The sequence below is a fragment of the Ahaetulla prasina genome, chromosome 6 (genome assembly GCF_028640845.1).
Source record: "Ahaetulla prasina isolate Xishuangbanna chromosome 6, ASM2864084v1, whole genome shotgun sequence".
Lineage (NCBI taxonomy): Eukaryota > Metazoa > Chordata > Lepidosauria > Squamata > Colubridae > Ahaetulla > Ahaetulla prasina.
Genome location: NC_080544.1, coordinates 21,648,762 through 21,672,458, shown reverse-complemented (window position 1 = coordinate 21,672,458; position 23,697 = coordinate 21,648,762). Strand labels below are relative to the sequence as shown.

General features: G+C 42.0%; 1 protein-coding gene across 1 annotated transcript in view; it reads right to left on the bottom strand.

Moving 5' to 3' along the window:
- COL13A1 (collagen type XIII alpha 1 chain) overlaps window positions 1-23,697 on the bottom strand; it is a 154,052-nt gene that overhangs the window by 72,063 nt on the left and 58,292 nt on the right. The window contains exons 14-19 of the mRNA XM_058187686.1: window positions 22,099-22,125; window positions 21,124-21,159; window positions 16,338-16,400; window positions 6,678-6,722; window positions 3,223-3,249; window positions 1,679-1,741 (exon numbers count right to left, since the gene is read on the bottom strand). Of these exons, the coding sequence (XP_058043669.1) occupies window positions 1,679-1,741; window positions 3,223-3,249; window positions 6,678-6,722; window positions 16,338-16,400; window positions 21,124-21,159; window positions 22,099-22,125 (261 nt within the window). The remainder of the gene's footprint in view (window positions 1-1,678; window positions 1,742-3,222; window positions 3,250-6,677; window positions 6,723-16,337; window positions 16,401-21,123; window positions 21,160-22,098; window positions 22,126-23,697) is intronic.

Genomic DNA, 23,697 nt, shown 5'->3' with positions numbered 1-23,697 from the left:
GTAGCTTTCTTTTTAAACTACTGGTTTGCCTGAACCGGTGCAAACCGGTAGCATTTCACCACTGGCCTGAGCTCTGATAATTTGGAGACATTTTGATGAGTAGAAGATCCTAGATATGAAAAATGCTGAGTGCCTGTTTCCATTGGGGTTATATTACTTCAGAAGGAACAGATTTGGAGCTTAGAGGTTTTCCAATTGTCATAATTGTTACTAAAGGCCTAATACCAGTGGTGAAATCCAGCTGGTTCTATCCAGCTCGGGCGAACCCATAGTACCAGCGGTGGGAGGCTCCTCCCACCTGCCCGGATGTCATCACGTCCCATTTTGACCCTCTGTGCATGCGCAGAAGACTCTGTGCATGCTTGGAGGAGGGACACACTCACATTTGCAAACCGGTAGCGAAGGTAAGTAAATTTCACCTCTGCCTATTACCCATCTTGGCCTTTCCTGGACAGGGACTAGCTACCTTCAATTTTAAATTGTTGTAATGCATACATTTACATAATGATTAAAATAACTTTAGGTCCTACTTTAAGAAGCATGAAAGCTTGGGATTATCTTAAAATCATTCATGGCTGGAATTTCTACATAACACCACATCTCTTCAGAAATGATACTCCCAAACAACGTTTGAGAGGCACCTAATATGGCATCATTAGACCAACTTTTCTCCCATTCACTTTTTAATGTATTGTACATATTTCTATCACTTAGTGTAACACACCAGTTCATTATCATCCATTAATAATGTTGAAGAAAAGTACATTAACTTATCCTCACAACATAATAAGATTAACACTGGAGGGCAGTGACTAATAAGTCTCAGTAGATACTAAAATCAAGGCACTGCCATTATCTGACAAAAATAATTCACTGTGCCTCATCCCCGCTTTAGGTCTAACTACTTAGACAATAATTTAATTTCTGGGGTGCAGAGGGGAAGGGCCTAGACATTTAGTTTTTCGTTGCATGGAAAAGATATTATGTGGCTACTAAGGGCCATTCTCTTGTTTCTAGGAGCTCCTGAAGATTTTGAAACACATGCTTCTAAATTACGTTATCATATTTAATTGGAAATGACTTTTTTTTTTAAAAAATGTGCATAAATAAAAAATTTGAAATCTTAAAGAGAGTAACAAATCTTGGTATTTGGTACTCCAACTCAGAATGAACCAATCAAGCACATATTCTTGTTGAAAGATCTTATAATTTTTCCTTCCCAGAATAAAAGAGCACAGAACACAGAAGGATCTAAATCCATGCAAAAACCATGCTACATCATAACTCTGCTCTGAAGCTTTCAGCATGCTGAGACCAGTGGTGGGTTGCTATCGGCTCACTCCGGTTCGGGTGAATCGGTAGTAGTGGCGGTAGGGGGCTCCGCCCACCCACCCGGATATCATCAAATACACTCTACATACAAGTGAACTGGTAGCAAAGGTAAGTGAAACCCACCACTGGCTGAGAAGTTTATTTCATACTTTCAATTAAAAAACCAAATTGATCAAAAATAAAATAGTTTTGTTAGCCTTGACTTTTGAATTACATTTCAGCCATGTAAGCAGTAGAAATGTCTTTCCAACTTGGAAAATTTAGCTCACACACTCAGATGGGAATCGTGGGTGGTTGAGAAGGACAATGCAGGCACACAAAATCCAAGCTTTGTATCTTTTCCTACCCTGTACCCCCTTTTTCCAGGCAAACCTGGGGGGCCCATCTTCCCAGAAATTCCACGTTCTCCCTTTTTAATTTTTTTGTGAGGAAAAAAAAAAAGACATAATAATGTAGGTATTATGTAGGAATAACGAAAGGTAGTGCAGCATATCCAAGAGCCAAATATATGAAACCCCCTCCTCCCAATTCCCACAAGAGATAAATTTAGATTCGTTTTGTACCAAACAATATATTCCCTTTCTCCATATCCCTTAAGGTTGCTTTCCCTTCTATATGATGGGTATATATACGTATATGTCTTTCTACCCAACACTCCACCTAAGCATCATATGATATAAATCAGGGGTAGTCAACCTTTTTATTCCTACCGCCCACTTTTGTATCTCTGTTAGTAGTAAAATTTTCTAACTGCCCATTGATTCCACAGTAATGCGCCATGTATCGTCGTCTGCGCATGCCTCTCACGCATCGCGGATTGGGTTGGGGGGGGTGCCGGCTACCAGCTCTGCTTGTCTGTTACAGCTGGGTGGTGGTAGGGAGATGCGCGAGCTATTCTGGGACAAGGCTCTTTTGTTTGCAGTCACACTATAGCGCCATTTAGCTTCACTTACGTAACTTGAACTAAACTTATGCACGGGCGATACAAATAGTATATTTTCAGAAATTTAAATTGTCACGGGGAATTTTATGAAAACCTAATGAAAATGTTTTTAAATAATACTACGAATTTTTTTTAAAAAGTCAATTAAATTAAAAAAAAGGAAAGGGCTTCAGTATCGGACAAAACCCCTACCACCCACCATGAAAGCTGGAACGCCCACTAATGGGCGGTAGGGACCAGGTTGACTACCACTGATATAAACAATAAGGGCACCAACATGAAAATATGATTTTTTTTAAAAAGTAGCGATAAGTATAGCAACCACAGTAATATTTGCATAATGCTTTGAAGCAGTCAGAGCGATTCATATATATTATCTTTGTAAAATGTCCCCTATTGGTATCTTTCTAATGTAGATTGGAAAGGAAGAGAAGTGCTAAGAGATGGTGGTTTGGCAAAGCTTGTAAGACAAATGAGTCAACAGTGGATTTTTTGATTCAAAAATGACCCACCACACCACAATAGCTCTTATTCCTCTAAGGAAGATCCCACGATAAGTTAACTGGGCTTCCTGGTAATCATTCCAAAATGGAACAACCGTGCACGAGTAGTGAACAGGGGAGTAGTAAGTGTAATTTCAAAACAACTCTCTCCTTTTTTGTCCCTCCAGAGCAGAGGTCTCCAAACCCAGTGATTTTAAGACTTGTGGACTTCAACTCCCAGAATTCCCAAGTCAGCCACAAGTCTTAAAGTCACCAATTTTGAAGACCTCAGCAGACAGAAGAAGGCCACTATCCCAGTTGATATCCAACATATTTGTCATCCAACTTATTTTTAAATCGGTTATTCACATACTGATTATTATAATACCAGGTCTACTTCAGAGAATAAAATAAAATATGGCTGAACAAATTTAGAACAGATTTTTTTTTTTTTAAGTGCAATACCTTTGCTCCTGGATTCCCGGGTTCACCCTGCATTAGAAAAAAAAGAAAAAAAAAGGTAAAATATACTGGGAAAAAGAGGTGGCTCTTTTCCTGTGTAATGGACTTTTTTTGTGTCAAAAGACCACTTCAGATTTCTTTCAGTTCCTATTTACATCTGTTTAAAAATTCCACTAAATCTCACAAGGAGAAATTTGCCAACACAAAATTTTACCCAGCTATAACTGGATCAACCACCTTTTAGAAAATAAAACGAAATCTGGAAGAATAAAGAAGTTAAGTGAGTTTGGATTAATATTTAGATTTGTATACGGAAGTCATGAGGGATACACGGGTCACCCAATCTTACTATTCCTTTGTAATACTGATGTAGATCTGGTGCTTCAAGTCACATTTAATGAGTTGGATATAGAGAAAACCAGAACAATGGCATTTCCCTTTCTATTTTCCCATATAAAAATGCTACAGCATTTTAAAACAAACTTACATAGGTGCTCATCTACCAGAAGAAACTCATGAGGATTATCCTGACAAGAATATTGCCGAGCCCAGTTCTAACCAGGATTCGTATGGTATAGGACAGGGGTTTCCAACATTGGCAACTTTAAGACTTGTGGACTTCAACTCCCAGAATTCAACAACTCCCAGAAGCCAGCAAAGCTGGCTAAGGAATTCTGGGAGTTGAAGTCCACAAGTCTTAAAGTTGCCAAGATTGGAGACCCTTGGTATAGGAAGTCTAAGCTTCATCAAAATCAGGGGTCTCCAACCTTAGCAACTTTAACACCTGTCGACTTCAACTCCCAGAATTCCCCAGCCAGCATGACTGATTGGAGAATTCTGGGAGTTGAAGTGCAAAGTATTAAAATCGTCATGGTTGGAGAATCCTGAGCTAAAGCATGCGTTAAAATATGTAGTTCTTCCTTTTATATCATACTACCTATCATAATGGCAGCAATTTTATTACTTAATAGGATATCTATCTATCTAATCCATTCAGGGAAATCAATGGGGGAGGGCGGAAGCTCCCAAAAGTTATGATGGTGGCCACAGTCATGCATTCAAACCTCTGCTGGATGTAATGATGCACATAAAACTGGATGGTTATGATACAAATTATACATCATGTGTTATCAGGGCCAGAAGACAACTCTGAATATTTAGACCAGGGATGTCCAAACTTGGCCCCTTGAAGAATGGTGGACTTCAACTCCCAGAATTCCCCAGTCAGCAACTTGCTCATATTTATAGCTCATGCTGGCTGGGGAATTCTGGGATTTGAAGTCCACCACTCCTCAAGGGCCCAAGTTTGGACACCCCTGATTTAGACTATGGAAGGTGCTTACAAAGGACACGGGCAAAGAAATGAATCATATATGAGCAGGCTCTTTTCTGCTGCTCTTAGGTATATTTCTCAACATGACAAGCAATGTTAAAACAGATTACATTATTTTATTCATCTCTCTGGGGGAAACCAGGGGTGAAGTCCAGCAGGTTCTGGAGAACCGGTAGTGGAAATTTTGAGCAGTTTGGAGAACCGGCAAATACCACCTCTGGCTGGCCCCAGAGTGGGGTGGGAATGGGGATTTTGCAATATCCTTCTCCCTGGAGTGGGAAGGGAATGGGGATTTTGCAGTATCCTTCCCCTGGAGTGGGGTGGGATCCTTGCCCTGCCACGCCCACCAAGCCACGCCCACCAAGCCACACCACGCCCACCAAGCCACGCCCACAGAACCGGTAGTAAAAAAAAATTCACCAGTGGAGCAAACGCAAACCCCCTGCCCACTTCAGGCAGTCCCATTTGACTGCATCTCCCAGTGTGGAACAGCCCCCAAAGAAGAAAATACAAAATAGGAAATCAGCTTAAAGAATTTTTAAAAAAATCTTCCTAGAAACAATACCAAGTAGTAAGGAAAAACAACTAAGAAAACCAAATAGATGAGACCAAATGAGGGCCTACAGAACTGCAAAATTCTTGATGGCCATATTGGTGAAAGAGCTGCATATTCTCTGTGCGTTAGTAATATGTTTAGTATCTGTTAGGCCAGGGGTCTTCAAATTTGAAAATATTAAGATTGGTGGATTTGAACTCCCAGAATTCCCCAGCTAGCATGCTGAGTAGGGAATTCTGGGAATTGAAGTCCAGCACATCTTAAAGTTGCCAAGTTTGAAAAACCCTGTGTCAGCCTATTCAGTAAGAATAACAAGAGTAGGCATAAGGAAAGAAGTAGGAATAGGTAGGACAGCTTGTGGTTAGAACTGGGATAACATATCTGGAGGCTTTCATGCAAAAGATGAAGGCTTCTTGAAGAGCCCAGTCAGAAGATAGAAGAGAAGAACTTGCAAACCACAGGAGGAATGAAACAGGCAGATGGAGATAGAAGAACAGGGGAGAAGGATCATACCTCTCAACTTTCTGAAACAGAAATCAGGGACAAAGCTAAAAAACACAAGGACAGAAGATGGAAATCAGGGATTCTACGTCATAAACAGATGAAAGAAATAGTAAGAAATGAATCAGATGTGAGTAAGGGTTAGTATCTGTGGGCTAGAAGGACAAAAAAGATGCTAGGCAGAAGAACAAATTTTGGATGGTAGATTTAATTGAAGAAATGGTATGTCAGTCCTCTGTCAAATAGATATATGTAATTATTATTTTTTGCAATTTAAACGTTTTAGAAAATGTGCGTTCTCTTGAGTACCTGATGTAAACCTAAGCCAAACATCAATTTAAACCAAAGCACAAGCTTCAATGCAACTCTTATCCCCGAAAAAGTAATAAAATATTAGAACTTGCATCCAATGTAGCTCATTTCTGCAATGTAATATGTAACGGCCCAACAAAATCCCTGACTGTTTTTGGTCGCACTAATGAATTGCATAGTGATTTCAAGGCATATTTGAAAATTTGCAAATTTTCTTTTTCCTTATTTCTGCAATGGAAATGCAGGAATGAACATGGCATTTGTTCGACATTTATTCTTTGTTCTTCCTCTGCTAAACTGAACTTTATGGTGTGCAAAAATTTGGATCTGATTCCGTAAAAGAATTGCAGAGGACTTTAGGGTGACAGATGTAGCACTTAACTATGGACTATAAGGGTTGTCCAACCTTGGCAACTTTAAGATTTGGGGGACTTCAACTTCCAGAGTTCTCCATTTTGGCTAGGGAATTCTGGGAGTTGAAGTCCACAAGTCTTAAAGTTGCCGAGGTTGGACAGTCCTGATGTAGCATTTTGTTCTGCTCTCTACTCTAACCACATTAGTCCTGGGAGAAAATCTAGCTGCTTTAAAGATTCGTGGAGTGATGCAACTCTTTCTATGCAGCAGGTGCAACATATATATGTGTAAAAGAAACATATACACACACCAGGTTGGAGTCACATATAAAATATAGGGGAACAGTTGAAAGGTATGGGTTAATGTAGCTGGATAAATCAGACTCCATTCCTTGCAGAATACCTGAACTCCTTGTTTTCCTGGCAGCCCTGGCATTCCCCTCTCCCCCTGGAAGAGGAAAACAAAATAAAGAAGATAAAGAGCAAGGAAGAAAAACCGTAAAGTTCCGGAGTTAATTAGTGATCATTAGAAGAAAACTATTGCATGAGATTCTAAGAAGCTTTGAAAGTCACGAATAAAAAGTCATTGTAATGGCAAATGGCTCAGAGAATGGTGGTTCTTTTGTATGGCGCTCAGTTGGCTGAAATTAGACCCCCTCCAACACTGACTACAGTTTGCAAAGAGAAAGAGAAAACTCTTATTTTATTTTATTTTATTTTCAAAGTGCCTACTTTGCTTTGGGGACTAGTGAAACGAACATTCCACATTACACGCAAGATAAAATATATATTTGGAATAATATCGTTATAGGCAGAACAAAAAGAAGATTATTGAAACCGCACTATGCTAGGGAAATTAGTCATACCCAGGGAGTATCTTAAAGCTGCCAAGTTTGAAACAACACTAGAACAATTGAGAGAAGAGAGAAAAACCTGTAGTACTTTAATCATAACTGCTCTGGATCATAAAAAGATTTAAAATAATCCTTTTCTTTACAGCTTTATGAAGGAAATTGACCCAGTTGTGTTATGGGGATGACTCAATACAAACACCCTAATATATGGAAACTGGTGTGGAATGATTTAAAAGTTGATGGAATCATAACACCTAATATTTTTCATTGTTAGGGCAGAACTTGGCCACATATATGGAATTGGAAGTGGCATAAATTATATCCCAGTGCCAATTCCCTTCTCTACTGTACAGTATCATTTACTGCTAGCACAGTGTCAACCATGGCAGGAAGAGAGAGAGAGGGAGAGGGAGAGAGAGCTGAGGTTTTAATTCAGGATTACAGTTTGTATTGCACTCCTTCCTGTAGTGCATAATATTTAGTCTTTTCATTAGGATAGTATACATCAATGTGTTTCTGTAGATAAGGATAGGCTGATATTCATTGTGACATTTATCGGTTCAAGTCACCTGATCTAAAAATAGTGTGCACTTTTTCTTGGATCAAATGCATTTCTGTGAACTTATTTTTTTCCCAAGAGATGCTTCTTTATGAGACATTGGTACCTCTGGGAGAAGGAAATTCTAAACTGATCCCTCTTTTTACCCCACCCTTAAAATCTCTACGTAGCCACAGGCAAGCTAAGTCTAATCCTGCTTGAATTCCATAGACCAGGGAGGTCAAACTCTATTTCATTGAAGGCCACATCAGGGTTGTGTCTGACCTCAGGGGGCCGGGATGGGTGTGGCCAGGGTGGGCATGGTCAGCTCAACATCATTCGTGTTGAGGGCGCTTCTGTGGCCCCAGCGCTCTGCCAGCGAAAATGGGCTCCTGAACTCCATTTTTGGCTGTGACGGCTTCCTGCAACCCTCTGCCAGTGAAAACAGAACTCAGGAGGGTCGCTGGCAGAGGGTTTCAGGAGGCTGTTGCAGGTAAAAATGAAGCTTGGAAGCCTGTTTTCACTGGCAGAGGCCTTTGCTGTTTCCAGGACAGCCCTGTGGGCCAAGATCTAAGCACCCCATGGGCCGGAACCAGCCCCTGGGCCTTGAGTTTGACACCCCTGGAGTAGACCCTTATCTAACTCCAAGCAGGTGCTGTTCCTTAGTTAAGAATGTTCCTGTACATAGGCATGAGTAGCAATAAAAGATAAAAGGTAAAGGTTCCCCTCACACATACGTGCTAGTTGTTGCCGACTCTAGGGGGCGGTACTCATTTCCGTTTCAAAGCCAAAGAGCCAGCGCTGTCTGAAGACGTCTCCATGGTCATAAGGCCGACATGACTCAACGCCAAAGGTGCATGGAACGCTGTTACCTTCCCACCAAAGGTGGTCCCTATTTTTTCTACGTGCATTTTTACATGCTTTCGAAACTGCTAGGTTGGCAGAAGCTGGGACAAGAAACGGGAGCTTACCCCATTACACGGCAGCACTAGGGATTCGAACCGCTGAGCTGCCAAGCTTTCGATCGACAAGCTCAATGTCCTAGCCCCTGAGCTAAATCAGTTTAACTGAGTTTAACTGATTTAACTGAGTTTAAATGAGTTTAACTGAGCTAAATCAGTTTAATAAATCAGTTTAATTCACATGTAGACGTTTGGACTTGATATTATCTTTATGTGGTTTTAAAATTTCTTGTACAAAGCCGGCCTAAGAGAATATATATACATCTGATTCAATTAATTAACTTTCATATTAATTACTTTTTTGGAATGTCAGGTAATTAATATCCAATTTTATACCTACAGAATGAAACATATGAACAAAGTGAAATTGAGATTAACTCAAATCTTAGAGTAGACTCTTTTATCCTTACCCAGTATCTGTTTTATAGCCTTATGTGCTCAGAAGTGTCTATAATTCTTTCCAGCTTTCTACCAGTACAATGGTAGGGGGGGGAAATCATGAAATATTAGTTGTAAGACATGAACTGTTCTTGAGCTGCAAGCAGAATTTAATTCTTTCATATGAAATGAATGTTCATTGTTCCCAGCTTCCTTTTTTACAATGAAGAAGCAAGCTTTTGTTGTATATTCCGAATTAATCTACATTTGCCCCAAAGAAGAAACCAATTTCCACTAATAAAAAGGGGGAGGGGCAATAATGGGTCTTTGACTCCTTCAATGGATTAAAACTGAGTGAATCTTGCATTTTCTCATCCATAGCCCTTTCCTTCTTCTATTGGCCACCTGGTCCTCCTTGTCCAATGTTTTTGAAACCTGCAAGGTGGCTAGGGAACTCTGGTAGTTGAAGTTCACACATCTTCAAGTTGCCAATGTTGAAAAATACTGTGTTAGTCCTTTCCCTAGATGAAAAATCCGAGGGATGTGTTCCTAAAATAGGAGAATAGGGCTTTTTGACTAGGCTGCTATTCAGGGGTGAAATCAGCAGGTTCTAACAGGTTCTGGAGAACCGGTAGCGGAAATTTGGAGTCGTTTCGGAGAACTGCCAAATACCACCTCTGGCTGGCCCCAGAGTGGGGTGGGAATGGAGATTTTGCAGTATCCTTCCCCCAGGAGTGGGGAGGGAATGGGGATTTTGCAGTATTCTTCCCCTGCCATGCCCACTAAGCCACGCCCTCAGAACCGGTAGCGAAAAATTTTGAATTTCACCCCTGCTGCTATTCTGTATTTAACTATGGGAATAATAATAATAGGTTGCTTATATTTTAACAGCGATATTTGGGATTAAAATGAACCCCTCCCCCCATCACATCTGGACCTTGTCCTTAGCTGTAATCAAAGAACTACACCCCATTGGGTTTAGTGCAGTAATGACCAGCATTATTATGTTTAGACTTTATCATATCTAACTTCATTTGTATTTTTAATTCAGTGGCCACACACATTATTTTCTTTACACGTAATGGCTACATTCAGGGATAGTGTTATAAGGTCACAAGAGACCTAGATGGCAGTGACAGCACTATAATAAAAAACAATTGAGACAAAGCAGATGAAAGGCAGTCATAATGATTAAGAGCAGCGATTAGTAAGAACAGAACTGCTTTTGCAAAACATAGAAGTTTGTGTTTGCCACAAGTAGGAAAATGCACAATGCCAAAGGTCATTACCCAAAGATGAAGCTACATAAATCAATTGCAAACTTGCAATATGACATGGACAGATAATGTCTTTTGCTAAACCACCAGGGGGCAGTAAAAGACTTCATTTGAAAGTTCAGAAAATTACTGAAGTTTGCCCAAAAGCGGAGCATCTCCTGTTGGCATCCTTTTTAAACTTAAATCTTTTTTGGGGGCTGGGACTTTTTTTTCTACCACGTGACATGTTCTACTTTCTGATTGCTAGCTCACTGAAAAGCCTGCATTAAGAAGCTGTATGTCTTCAAATTTACCAAACGAGCTGGGCTCACAGAGTTAAATTCTCCAGAAACCTGTAGTAGATAACTTGCATGTAGATAACTTTTATTCAGCTGCTCATGATAAATAATAGGCAACTTGCAGGTACATATGGAAACCAGCACTAAAATATGTTAGATGGGTTGGGCCTTCCTTCTTTCCTTCAATCAAAAAATTTGCAAAGAGTCCTGGAACGGCGCCAAAAGATACATTAAAGTAGGTGGATCTCAAATATCTCAGATCATGGCATCAAATGTGAAGTTTGGTGGGTTTAATGGTCCACTCTTGAATCAATCCTCCCTCCAAATTAGCAGGAACAACAATCTCAAAAACATTTAAGCAAAGTAGATTCCCATGATCAATCAGTGAAGTCAGCATTCTTGAATTTTAAGGACATACATTAATTAGATGTAATTAATAGAAGAAAATTTGAGAGAGAGAGAGAGAAAAAAAGAAATATATCCTTGCAAAATCATTGTCTGTGATCTTTGCGATCGAGTGGACCCTGGGACACAATCTGCCCTATCATATTTCATAAAAATAAGGGGCCAAGGAAACCTATAAATGACTGGAGTTTGGCTGCTGGACAGCAGATGGCAGCATCTAGCCGGTCTACAGAAGTCGCATCCTTAGTTTGCAAATTAAAGCAGTAAGTTGTTTTTTTGAAAATCTGAAAATTATTAGTGTACTACTTTCTCTTTTTCCTCTGGTGCCATTCCTTAGGCAAATCACTGCGTCCGTCACCTGTCACATCATTTCAAGCCCTTCTATTCAGTCTTTCTTCATTTATAATTCGTTAGAATCCTTGACGAGGCCCATCAAACATGTCTTCAGCATCTTGATGGCCACTGATATCTTGTCTCAACGGCATAATACACAACATTTCAAATAAAGGCAGTACTATTAGCTCCATTTGTTTTTGTTTTTTTAAGAGTTACTTATCTTCAGTTGAGTAGCTACTGGTATTATATTGTCTTACATGGAAATCTGATGAAATATGCTTGCCAATCAGCAGTGGCAGTGGGTGAATGGTCCTTAGAGCATTTAGTTATCATTGCTTAACTCAGCAGTTCTCAACCTGTGGGTTGGGACCCCGTTGGGGGTCGAATGATGATTTGCCAGGGGTCGCCTAAGACCATCAGAAATATGGGAAGTATACTTGCGAGTCGAAGAATCGCACTCCAATGGTTGACTCCACAAGCCAGCTGCAGGCTCTTCAAATCGCTAGCCGAATTCGGCTTCAGGCGTGATGAATTAAAAAAGAGAGAAATCTTTGCTCTGATGGCTCCCTCTCAAGCCAGCTGCAATCACTCCCAATCGCTAGCCTAATCTGGCTTCAGGCGCGATAAACTTAATAGGGGAGGAGTCTCCGCTTTAATGCCTCCATCCTCAAGGCAATCGCAAGCAGTTCAAATCACTAGCCAATACGGCTTCAGGCGCGATAAATTCGAAACAAAAATAATTTTATGGTTTGGGTCGCCATATCGTGGGGAATTGTATTAAAGGGGTCGCCACATCGTGGGGAATTGTATTAAAGGAGTCACAGCACTATAAAGGTTGAGAACCATTGGCTTAACTGGTATGGCCTCCATCACAAACTCCTTTTCCCACAAGGCAACAAACATGCCTGGAAATTGTAACTGGGGAACAGATGTTTACTAATGAAGTCAACAGAGGAATTTAGCATGCTCGTTCACCCAAGTAGATCTTCATGAAGCTTTTACTTTGATGGCACTTCAAGTTGTTCAGGCAATGCTAGCTGTCCTCTTGAGCTGCAGCAGTGATGCAATTTGCATCAGGAAAAGGGGCTTTATACTGCCTTGGGGAAGGGGGAGAGCTCTTTCCTGGCAGACCCAAAGTGAGAGGGGCTTCTGCACAGATGTAGAGACTTATTCCAGTCGGGTGAAAGCAGAGGAAGGTGTCCCCGGACGGATATGAAGCAAGCAATGGGACAGCTTTCCTTTGTTCTTTAGAAGGTCTGTGCTGTGTTGGTTCATGGAGTAGCTTCAAAGAGGAATTCCGTTCAGAGCTAAACACCCATTCAAAGCTTTGTACGGTCCAACTACCTACTATTTCCTCTACAAATCTGTATATTTGTACTCCAGTTTTAGAATGAAGGCAATTACACACCCTTTCGTTCCTTACTAAACGTTGATTAGAGGCAAGTTTAGAATCTAATTGATGCGTAAATTCAAATTTCCTATTGATTTGCTCTGAATGTTACATCTTGTGCTATGCTTTCTTCCTTACTAATATTGCCTTCTCAAATCTGGTGGCCTGGCAAAATGTTAAATTAGAATTCCCAGTCCTGCTTGTTAAGGATTATGGGATTTATTGTCCAGCACATCTGGAGGACATCAACTTGGAAAAGTCTGTATTGGTAACGGAGTGTACATGTTTAGATTACTCATGAAAATGAAGGGATAAATCAAGGAAGACTGTTTTGGATCAATTATTGCCGACTTTTACTGCAATATGTGTATCATATAACTAATGTTGGTCTAAGCAGATCCTGATGGGAGCAGGGAAGAAGGGGAAAAAAAGCACCCATTTCCATTTTTAGATCAAAACACTCACATTTGCATTTATGATATATGAGAACCAGGAATTTTAACTCTGGCCAGGCAGTTTTTGCTTTACCTTTTGTGAATGTTAGCCAAAATGGTAAGATGCTTTAAAAAAAAAAAAGGCAGTAATATATTTAAATTATAAGGGCTCAATCTAGATTTCAGTTGAATAAATAACATATGGGCATGAAATCAGGCCAGCTTTTCAAAGAATCCTAAGTAGTAAAAAGAAGAGAAAGGAGGGTGCCAAACCTCAACGTCAGGACTTTTTGACCCCCAGATAGATTTGATGTGCGTCAGCTAGCCAGATTTTCTGGAAAAAAAACCTCAAACCTATTTCCCTCCCACCCCCAAAGTACAGGAAGACTAGAAATCATCAGCCGATTTGAGTGGTCAAAGCTTTCTAAGAGTCGAATTCCAAGGAGTCCTTCAAAGGTAGATTTCACTGAGTAGGCCTTTGTGCCTGGTGGAAATAAGACATGGGACGTCTGCAAGGCAGATGTCTTTGCCACTAAATAAGTCTGCCTAGGGCTGTGGTTTTCATAACAATGCGTTATTTTAAGTAACAAAGGGTCCTGTGTCACAACTGACCCCTAAGTATTTCCAGGCCTACCTTCAGGCTACTGTCTGCCTTTCTCCCCTATGTAAGGGGTGAGGTGGGGGTGGGGAGGAAAGCACATTCAAAAACAGAAATAAAGGAGAAACCGGATCAACTCAGCTGCCACATCAAATGGGTGCGAAGTGAAAAAGGTTTGTTCTTGAAACTAGGGATGTTGAACTACCTATGCCTAGCCCGGGTGGGTGTGTGTGTCAAACTCTATTTCATTGAGGGCTGCATCAAGGTTGTGTTTGACCTTGGGGGGTGGGGCGTGGTGGTGGGCGTGGCTGGGGGGGGCATGGCCAGCTCGACATCACTCGTTTCGGGGGCATCTGTAGTGGCCCGAGCACTCTGCCAGGGAAAACAAGCTCCCGAGCTCCGTTTTCAGCTGCGACTATGTCCTGCAACCCTTTGCCAGCGAAAATGGAGCTCCGGAGGGCCGCAGGCAGCCCTCCCAAGCTCCATTTTTGTTGGCAGAGGCACCACAGGCTGGTTCTTTGCTGTTTCCAGGGTGCCCCCCCGCCAGGCCAGATCTAAGCAGCCTGCCCCCAGCCCCCGGCCCTTGGTTTAGCCCAGTGTTCTCAACCTTTATAGTTCTGCGACCCCTTTAATACAAGTCCCCACGATGTGGCGACCCCAATCATAAAATTATTTTCGTTTTGAATTCATCGCACCTGAAGCCGTATTGGCTAGCGATCTGAACTGCTTGCGATTGCCTTGAGGACGGAGGCATTAAAGCGGAGACTCCTCCCCTATTAAGTTTACCGCGCCTGAAGCCAGATTAGGCTAGCGATTGGGAGTGATTGCAGCTGGCTTGAAAGGGAGACATCAGAACAAAGATTTCTCTCTTTCTTAATTCATTGCGCCTGAAGCCGAATTCGGCTAGCGATTTGAAGAGCCTGCAGCTGGCTTGTGGAGTCAACCATTGGAGCGCGATTCTTCGACTCGCAAGTATACTTCCCATATTTCCGATGGTCTTAGGCGACCCCTGGCAAATCGTCATTCGACCCCCGACGGGGTCCTGACCCACAGGTTGAGAACCGCTGGTTTAGCCTATCGAAGAAAAGGCTTAAGGGAGAAATGATAGCTCTCTTCCAATACTTGAAGATAGGGATGAAATCTACTTACCTTTTTTACCGTTTTGGAAGTGCAAGCATCATGTGCGCCCTCGCTTCACTCATGCGTGCGCATCACATGCGTGTACACACCCTCTGCGCATGCGCAAAACCTTTCTGCGCATGCGCAGAGATTACAAAACACATTACTTCCTGGTTAAAATCAGGAAGTAACGACAGCCAGGCCGGTGGCTGGAGCTTCACACTGCGATTCTACGAACCACTGGCCAAGATTGCTACCGGATCACGTGATCCGGTCCGAACTGGAAGCATTTCACCCCTGCTTGAAGGGCTATCACAGAATAGAGGGGGGTCGATTTATTCTCCAAAGCATCAAAGGGCAAGACAAGAAGCAATGAGTGGAAGCTCATTCAAGAGTGATCCAACCTGGAAATAAGGAGAAATTTCCTGCCAGTGAGAATGATTAATTAATGGGTGGAATAGCTTGTTTCCCGGAATTGTGAGACCTCCATTGCTGGAGGTTTTCGGGAAAAGATTGGACAACCATTTGTCTGGGATGATCATGGGTAGGGGGTTGAACTAGAAGCCTTCCATGGTCCCTTCCCGTCTTACGATTGTATAATTCTATGAAAAGGTTGGGAAGAGATATTATTTTTAAAGTTGGAAGTTTAAAAGACACATGGCAAGCAACCGAGTCATTGGCTGGCTTTTGAAAATAATGTGGCAATTCATGCAGACAGCCAGTGCTTGTCTAAGATGTGTTTGTCTAAGATTGTCTAAGATGTGTTTGGTGTCAGGAAGGCTCAGGTTGTCATCCTGCTCAGCCACAGATGCTCCCAGGGACAGATATTCTTTCCCCTTGATCTCAACTATTTTATATGGTTGCTTTTTTTTAGAATTCGCATAACAGAGTTGGAAGGGACCTTGGAGGTCTTCTAGTCCAACCCCCGCTTAGGCAGGAAACCCTATGCCACTGATGGCTAACCTTTTTGCCTGCCAAAAGTGGTGTGTGTGTGTATGTGTGTGTGTGTGTGTGTCACGCATACACGTGCCCACACCCATAATTCAATGCGCCCCGCCGCCGCGCATGCACACATGACCCCTCCCATGCTCCTCCCGCTTTTGGCACGCGATGGCATGGTGGGCCCGGAAAGCCTGTTTTTCTCTCTCCCCAGGCTCCAGAGGCTTTCTTGGAGCCTGGGGAGGGTGAAAACAGCCTTCCCCACCTCCCTGGAGGCCCTCCGGAGGCTGGAAACAGCCCATTTCCCGACTTCCTGTGAGCCCGGAAGGCTCAAAAATCAGCTGGCCAGTGCACACATGTGCACTGGAGCTGAGCTAGGGCAATGCTCGCGTGCCCACAGATATGGCGCCGCGTGCCACCTGTGTGGCACACATGCCATAGGTTCGCCATCATGGCCCTATACCATTTCAGACAAACGGTTATCCAGTCTCTTCTTAAAAGCCTCCAGTGAGCATTTGTTAAGATGAGCATATATTAGTGCAATATGAGAGTTACCTTTGGGCCCGCAGTTCCTGGAAGTCCAGGTGTTCCTGATGGGCCAGTCTCACCCACTTCACCCTAAGGAAAAGATGCAAGAAAATGTAACAACAACAACAGCAACATAAGCGCACACCATATAACATCCCAGGCTGAACAATTGTCTATAAGAAAGATAAAAAAACTCTGGATAATGTACGTGGCAGTACTTGGAGACAGAAAAATAGAAGAGGAAAAACTGGAGAAAATCATAAAGTACAAAGGCCTGCAAATAGAAATAGAATGACTGTGGGAAAAGAAAACAAAGACAATACCAATAGTAACAGGAACCTTGGTTGCAATCCCAAAACAACCGGAGCACCACTTGAACGTCATCACATTGACAAAATTCTCATCGGTCAATTGCAAAAGGCAGAATTACTTGGAAACGCTTATATCCTGTCACGATGCCTTTTAGCACCATCAAAAAAAACATCTGCCTATTCCAAGTTCTTGAGAAGGGCTCAAAAGGTAGATAAAATTGCCAAGTCCAGTTTAAACATCTGGCTGACTGTGCAATGAACCATAATGATAATGATGATGATGATAAGGATAAGAATTTTTTACAAAATACGTCAAGAAATTGCAGCTTCCTGCAATAACACCAGCGGAACTGCAAAAAACTGGGCTACTCGGAACATCGTACATCTTAAGAAGATACTTCGTTGATACCTAGGATGCTGGCAGCAACCCGTATCAACCATTAGCACCAGGCAATGACATTTGTGATATATTTTTAAATGTTCAGTTGACTGAGTTTCATGTTTAATGAATAAAAGGTATATAGAGTGAACCTTTACAAAATGCAAGCTTTGGGCTAAGAAGAAAATCCACATAATGGAGAGTTCTTATTGCCTAGGAGATTACACCTACATTTTTAGGGGATGGGAGAATGAAGAAAAATTCAACAATGCTTAGAAAAGCGTAGCCAAGGTAAGGTGTCAGTCACCAAACTGGTATGGATTCCTCCTTTTCAAAGCAATAAATGCTTGTCAGTCTTACTGTCTGAATCTTCAGGTTAACCTGCACATGTGCGAGCATGTTAATGCAAAAGACAGCAGGGAGGAAATGGTCTTGGATGAGTAGGTTTTATATGTTCCTTATAAAATCCTTTTAAAGCAAAGTTACCTTGTGGTTTCAGAATGGTGCACACAATAGAGAACTAGAAAAGAAATGTTTGCTTTTCATGTTGGGAAGTTGTCCTTCCCAAAGTAATTTTCCTTTCCCTGTTTTGAAAGAACCTCTATCTCAGTAAGGATCAACTCCAACCTCCCAACCATTCTTCTCTCTCAATAATAGAGAGCCACTGTAGGTAGTGTAACCAGAAGCCAACATGGGTTTATCAAAATCAGATCATGCCAATCAAATCTTACTGCATTTTTCTTTGACAAAGTGACTAAATTAGTTGGACCAGAGAAATGCTGTGTATATAATTTACTTGGACTTTAGTAAGGCATTTGATAAAGTAGACCACATCCTACTTCTTGGTAAGATAGAAAAACGTGTGTTAGACAGCATCGCCAGATGGATTCATAACTGGCTGACCAGCCACTCTCAATATATTTAGTCCTCAATTGAACTACATCTGCATGGAGGGAAGAATGCAGTGGAATATCCCAATGTTCTGTCTTAGACTCAGTAATCTTCAACATCTTTATAAACTATTTAGATGAGGGAATAGAAGGGGAACTGATCAAATTTGCAGATGGCACCAAGCTGGCAGGAATAGCTAATATGCCAGAAGATAGATTCAAGATCCAGAAGGAACTCAACAATTTGAACCCTGGGCCCTATCTAACGAAATGAAATTTAATGGTGAGAAAGAACTTCTATCTCAATGAGGCATCTGTTCCAGCCTTTCGACCATTCTTTTTTCTCAACAATACAGAGACAATGTAGATCAGCGGTCACCAACTGGTGGTCCGTAGACCACTGGTGGTCCGCGAGAAAATGTTGGTGGTCCGCAGAAAAATTATTTGCATTTTTTATATTGCACGAAATCAGGGGTCCTCAAACTACAGCCCCTGGGCCGGATACGTGCAATTAATGGTTGTGTTGCTGCAGAAAGTCTCCCCTTCGAGGTTTTTTTGTGTGGGTCGGAGGGGGGCAGAAAATCCAACTTGGGGTCTGCTTCGGCCTCCTGGTGCAGGGCTTTGGGCAAAGACTGAAGGGAAGTGCTGCTGGTGGCGAAGAGCCAGAAGGCCTCGTTTCAGTGGGACTGCATCATGGCTTGGAACTGGCTGACCATCTCAGCCCACTGAGCCTCTAGGCACCGGTACCTGGCCTTGTACTCCCGCAGGTCTTCCCTCTGCTTGGAAAGCCTATGCTCCTAGTCCTTAGTGAGGTGCTTCTGCTGAGTCTCCTTCTCGGCCAGATCCAATTTGAACTAAGCTGTTTTGCCAACACTTTCTTGTGGTGGCTGCTTAGCTCCAACAACTGCTTCCTGTTGGGGGCCTAAGGAGCCTGGGCGGGCAGGCGAGGAGTGGCTGGGAGGGGAGGGGTGAGTAGAGGCTGGCGGGGCGCCCCTCGATGTGAGTGACATCGAGTTGGCCACGACCACCCAGCCGGTCATTTGGCAGATCATATTAGTGGTCTGCGGGATTTAAAATGATGAATTTAGTGGTCCCTGAGGTCTGAAAGGTTGGGGACCCCTGATGTTGATTGTGGTGAAGGTGTTGAATTCCCTGGAGAGGGGAGACTCAAGTTTCCATTCAAAGAATTCCATTGGGTGACTCTGAGCCAGTCATACTATCTCAGCCCTCACAAGGTTGTTGTGGTGGTGGTGGGGGGAAGGAAGGAGAAACCATTGTGTTTGCTGCCTTGAGATTCTGAATGAAAAGTGGTCTATAAATCTAATGTAATAAAATAAAATAAGAAAGGCATTCTAGGACTTTCTTCTTATGTCAAAACAAACTTTTTCTCCTATTGATTAAAAATCCAGACTTATTGGAAAAATTGGAAAAATGAGAATATACCAACGGAAGAGGAAGTGATAAGGAAAATTCTGGACTGTGCTGAGATGGGTAAATTAACAAAGGAGTTAAAAGAAAAAGAAGATATGGAATATTATATAGTGTGGAACAAATTGTATAATTGGCTAGAGATTAGAAATGGTAAATTATGATTAAGGTGAAAACTCATATAAAAGGTAAAGGTAAAGGTTCCCCTTGCACATACGTGCTAGTCGTTCCCGACTCTAGGGGGTGGTGTACATCTCCGTTTCAAAGCCAAAGAGCCAACGCTGTCTGAAGACATCTCCGTGGTCATGTGGCCGGCATGACTCAATGCCAAAGGCGCATGGAACGCTGTTTCCTTCCCACCAAAGGTGGTCCCTATTTTTCTACTTGCATTTTATACGTGCTTTCGAACTGCTAGGTTGGCAGAAGCTGGGACAAGTAACGGGAGCTCACTCTGTTACGCAGCACTAGGGATTCGAACCACCGAACTGCCGACCTTTCGATCGACAAGCTCAGCGTCTTACCCACTAAGCCACTGCGTCCCTTTGAAAAACTCATATATAAGATACAAAAAAAAGTAGCGCATGAAAGAAAATGAATTATCATAAAGATAGGTAGGATAGAATATGTATATAGAAACAAGGGATAATGAGACAAAAAAGATAAGTAATGAGAAGGGGGGGGGAAGAATGTAAATATTAGAAGAATAGTGAAACGAAGCTGATGGAAAGAAGGAGTATATATTTTATGTTACTGTTCATTATGTCTTGTTGGTTTTCTGTTTTCTTTTGTTAAAAAATAAAAAAAATTATTAAAAAAAATAAAATTCAGACTTATGAATCCCTTTCTATATTGTAAGAAGACAGCTCTTTCACTGATGCACGCCCACACAGCCGCAGATCAGTGACTGGCTTCATTCTCCTGAGAGCTGTGAAGCCACTAAGTGTTGCATAGTCAGCTAATGAAGAAAACATCCTTGTCATTGGAAAAGAGGTCATAAATTGTGCACACAGATGTGAAAAGATGGATCTGTGCCGCAGAGACTATGATTTTGACTTCTCTGCAGAAGGCCAGCTCTTTGATTTATGCAGATTTCAAGAGAAGTCTGCCAAGTGTTACAATTTCAGCCAAATAACGTATACAAACTGTTGCACAATACGCGTGACTGGAGACCGTTAAGAGTATTAATCCCTGTTTATAAAATTATCTTTTGAATTGCTGTCTTTTATTAGCGTTTTATCCTTTCACTACAGGGATGCGGTGGCTTAGTGGGTAAGACGTTGAGCTTGTTGATCGAAAGGTCGACAGTTCAGTGGTTCGAATCCCTAGTGAGCTCCCGTTACTTGTCCCAGCTTCTGCCAATCTAGCAGTTTGAAAGCACATAAAAAATGCAAGTAGAAAAATAGGGGCCACCTTTGGTGGGAAGGTAACAGCATTCCGTGCGCCTTTGGCACTGAGTCATGCCGGCCACATGACCACGGAGACGTCTTCGGACAGGGCTGGCTCTTCGGCTTTGAAATGGAGATGAGCACCGACCCCTAGAGTCGGGAACGACTAAAACATATGTGCGAGGGGAACCTTTACCTTTACCTATCCTTTCACTGTCTGAAACAAATTCCTCTCTTTTTCCATGCTACTTCTCCTCACTTACATTAGATTCAGTTGATCCATCTCTGATAATCTGATATTATTATATCAACATATAATGCTAGGACATGGGTGTCAAACTCAAGGCCTGTGGGCCAGATCCAGCCTGTGATGTGGTCAGATCCGGCCAGCAGGGCCATCAATTTTTATATTGTTCATACCTTCCTTCCATGGTATCCTTGAAGTCCAGGATCACCCTATAAATTCAAGTGAAAAAAAAAATTAGAGTGAATTAAGCTAGCTGGAGACTCAAACCAAAAGATTCTTTTGAAGAAAATGAACGCAAATCAAGATCCTGAAGAAGATACTGAATAAGATGAGAATTAGAACACTTGAGTATTCATGTCTTAAAAAAATAATGATGATATCCATGGTTAAGGGCAGTGGTGGGATTCAGCCAATTCGCACCACTTCGGTTGTTAACTTTCTGAGCAGTTTGGCAAACTGGTTGTTGGAAGAAATCATTAGGGCAGAGAACCGGTTGTTAAATTACTTGAATCCCACCATTGGTTAAGGGCCATTTTACCCTTTAAAATCCATATGAATTTGGTTGTTAAGAAGAATTGTCCTTAGACGGGAAAGACATAGCAGAAGGAGAAATATGTGGAAACTAGCAAGCAAACGAAATACTTAGATTTTGATTGCCAATTTCTCTGTGTCCTAACAAAAGAGTTCTGTGTAAGCTTATTAAACTTCTTAAACTTCAGTATCTTATTAAACTTCTCTCCACACTTTTGAATATTGAAAGTCATTAATGTTTTTCAAAATGTGCCTTAGGTCAATCCATTTCACACAATTAAATACATTATCATTAAGAATTGGATTCAGTGTATAAACAATCCACAACCTAGTTTCTAAGATCACGTAGCTTGGGAAAATTAAAGCCTAACACACTGGGGAATGTTCATACAGCTGGTTATTTTTAGAACTGGATTCTTTTAAAAAAAATCAATTCTTTTTTTAATTGCAAACATTTTCCTAGCTCAGCTGAGAAGCACTTGACAGTTCAAACTGATCTCATTTTGGCAACTGGATTTCTAGCCATGTTTTGGCTATTGTAATGTTCACGCACAAAGCTCTGAAATTTCAGAAGAGTCTGCTAAGATCCGATATTTATTTCAAGGTATTTTACTCACCTTTGGTCCAGGAAGTCCTGGCAAACCCTGAAGACAAAGGAACACGAGATCACTGAAGCAGCAAAAACGGTCAAAGCAGGACCTTAGCGCAGAGATCTGCCCTTCTTTTAGTTCTGTTTGCATATCAACATTGTTTGCATTGGTTGAATGAAATTTAATGAAATGCTTTTCAATGGAGAGATGCTTTTGAATCTACCTGGTCAAATTTCAAGGATTCATTTGAACCTGTAAAGTAAAGGTAAAGGTTCCCCTTGCACATATGTGCTAGTTGTTCCCGACTCTAGGGGGTGGTGCTCATCTCCATTTCAAAGCCAAAGAGCCAGCGCTGTCTGAAGATGTCTCTGTGGTCATGTGGCTGGCATGACTAAACGCCAAAGGCACACAGAACGCTGTTACCTTCCCACCAAAGGTGGTCCCTATTTTTCTACTCACATTTTTTGTGTGCTTTCGAACTGCTAGATTGGCAGAAGCTGGGACAAGAAACGGGAGCTCACCCCATTACGTGGCACTAGGGATTCGAACCACTGAACTGCCGACCTTTCAATCAACAAGCTCAGCGTCTTAACCACTGGGCTACTGCGTCCCTTCGTTGAATCTGTATTCTTCAGCAATTCCAATACTTTTTGTAATGATGCCGTTGGATTTCTCTGCTGTTCCTCTGTCATTGTCCTCCCTGTGCTTTTCAGATTAGAACACGGAAGGCAGTAAACTGCCTCAGGTTGCATCTGAGCCTTGGTTTATTACAGGCAGTAGCCCTCGACTTATGACCGCAATTGAGCCCAAAATTTCTGCTGCTAAGTGGGACAATTGGTAAGTGAATTTTTGCCCCATTTTATGATCTTTCTTGCCACAATTGTTCAGTGAATCATCGCAGTTGTTCAGTTAGTAACTGTTATGGTCCATCAGCAGCCTACGGAGCTGGCAATGGAGTCGGACAGTGATGAGGCTGCGGTGAGGCCAGGGCCATCGGGAAGTGAGGTGCGGACTTCAGAGCCTCCAGAAACTGATAGTAGTGAGGCAGAGGAACAGGAGGAGCCTGTTCCTAATGCAAGCATGAGAAGAGCTGCCAGAAGGCAAGAGCAGCTCAAGCAAAAAGGACGACTCAGGAGTATGGCCAAGAGATGATTGGCCCCTCCCATAAGGCTTAAAACAGACCAGCAATGGCATTTGGCTTTGCCGGAAAACAACGCTGTAGCTGCGTCTTCTGCTTGGTCTTCTGCTTTGTATACATCTTTGTTTTTGTGGCTTCTGGACGTTTGCCAGGAAGGGCCTTTGGCAGTCTGCCTAATTGGACTAAGGTCTGTGAGATAACTGAGGAATTTGTATTGGGCAGCATTTGTTTTACTTTGAGTTTAACGACGCTGGGAATGAAGTAATTCCCAGCTGTTCGAATAAAGTTTGTTTTTCCATGGACTAAGTTTATTACTACCTACTTGGGCTTGGGTCACAACAGTAACATGGTTGTTAAGTGAATCTAGCTTCTCCATTGACTTTGCTTGTCAGAAGGTTGGAAACACTGACCATGTGATCACGGGACACTGCAATAGCCATAAATACGAATCAGTTGTCAAGCATCCAAATTTTGATCACATGACCAAG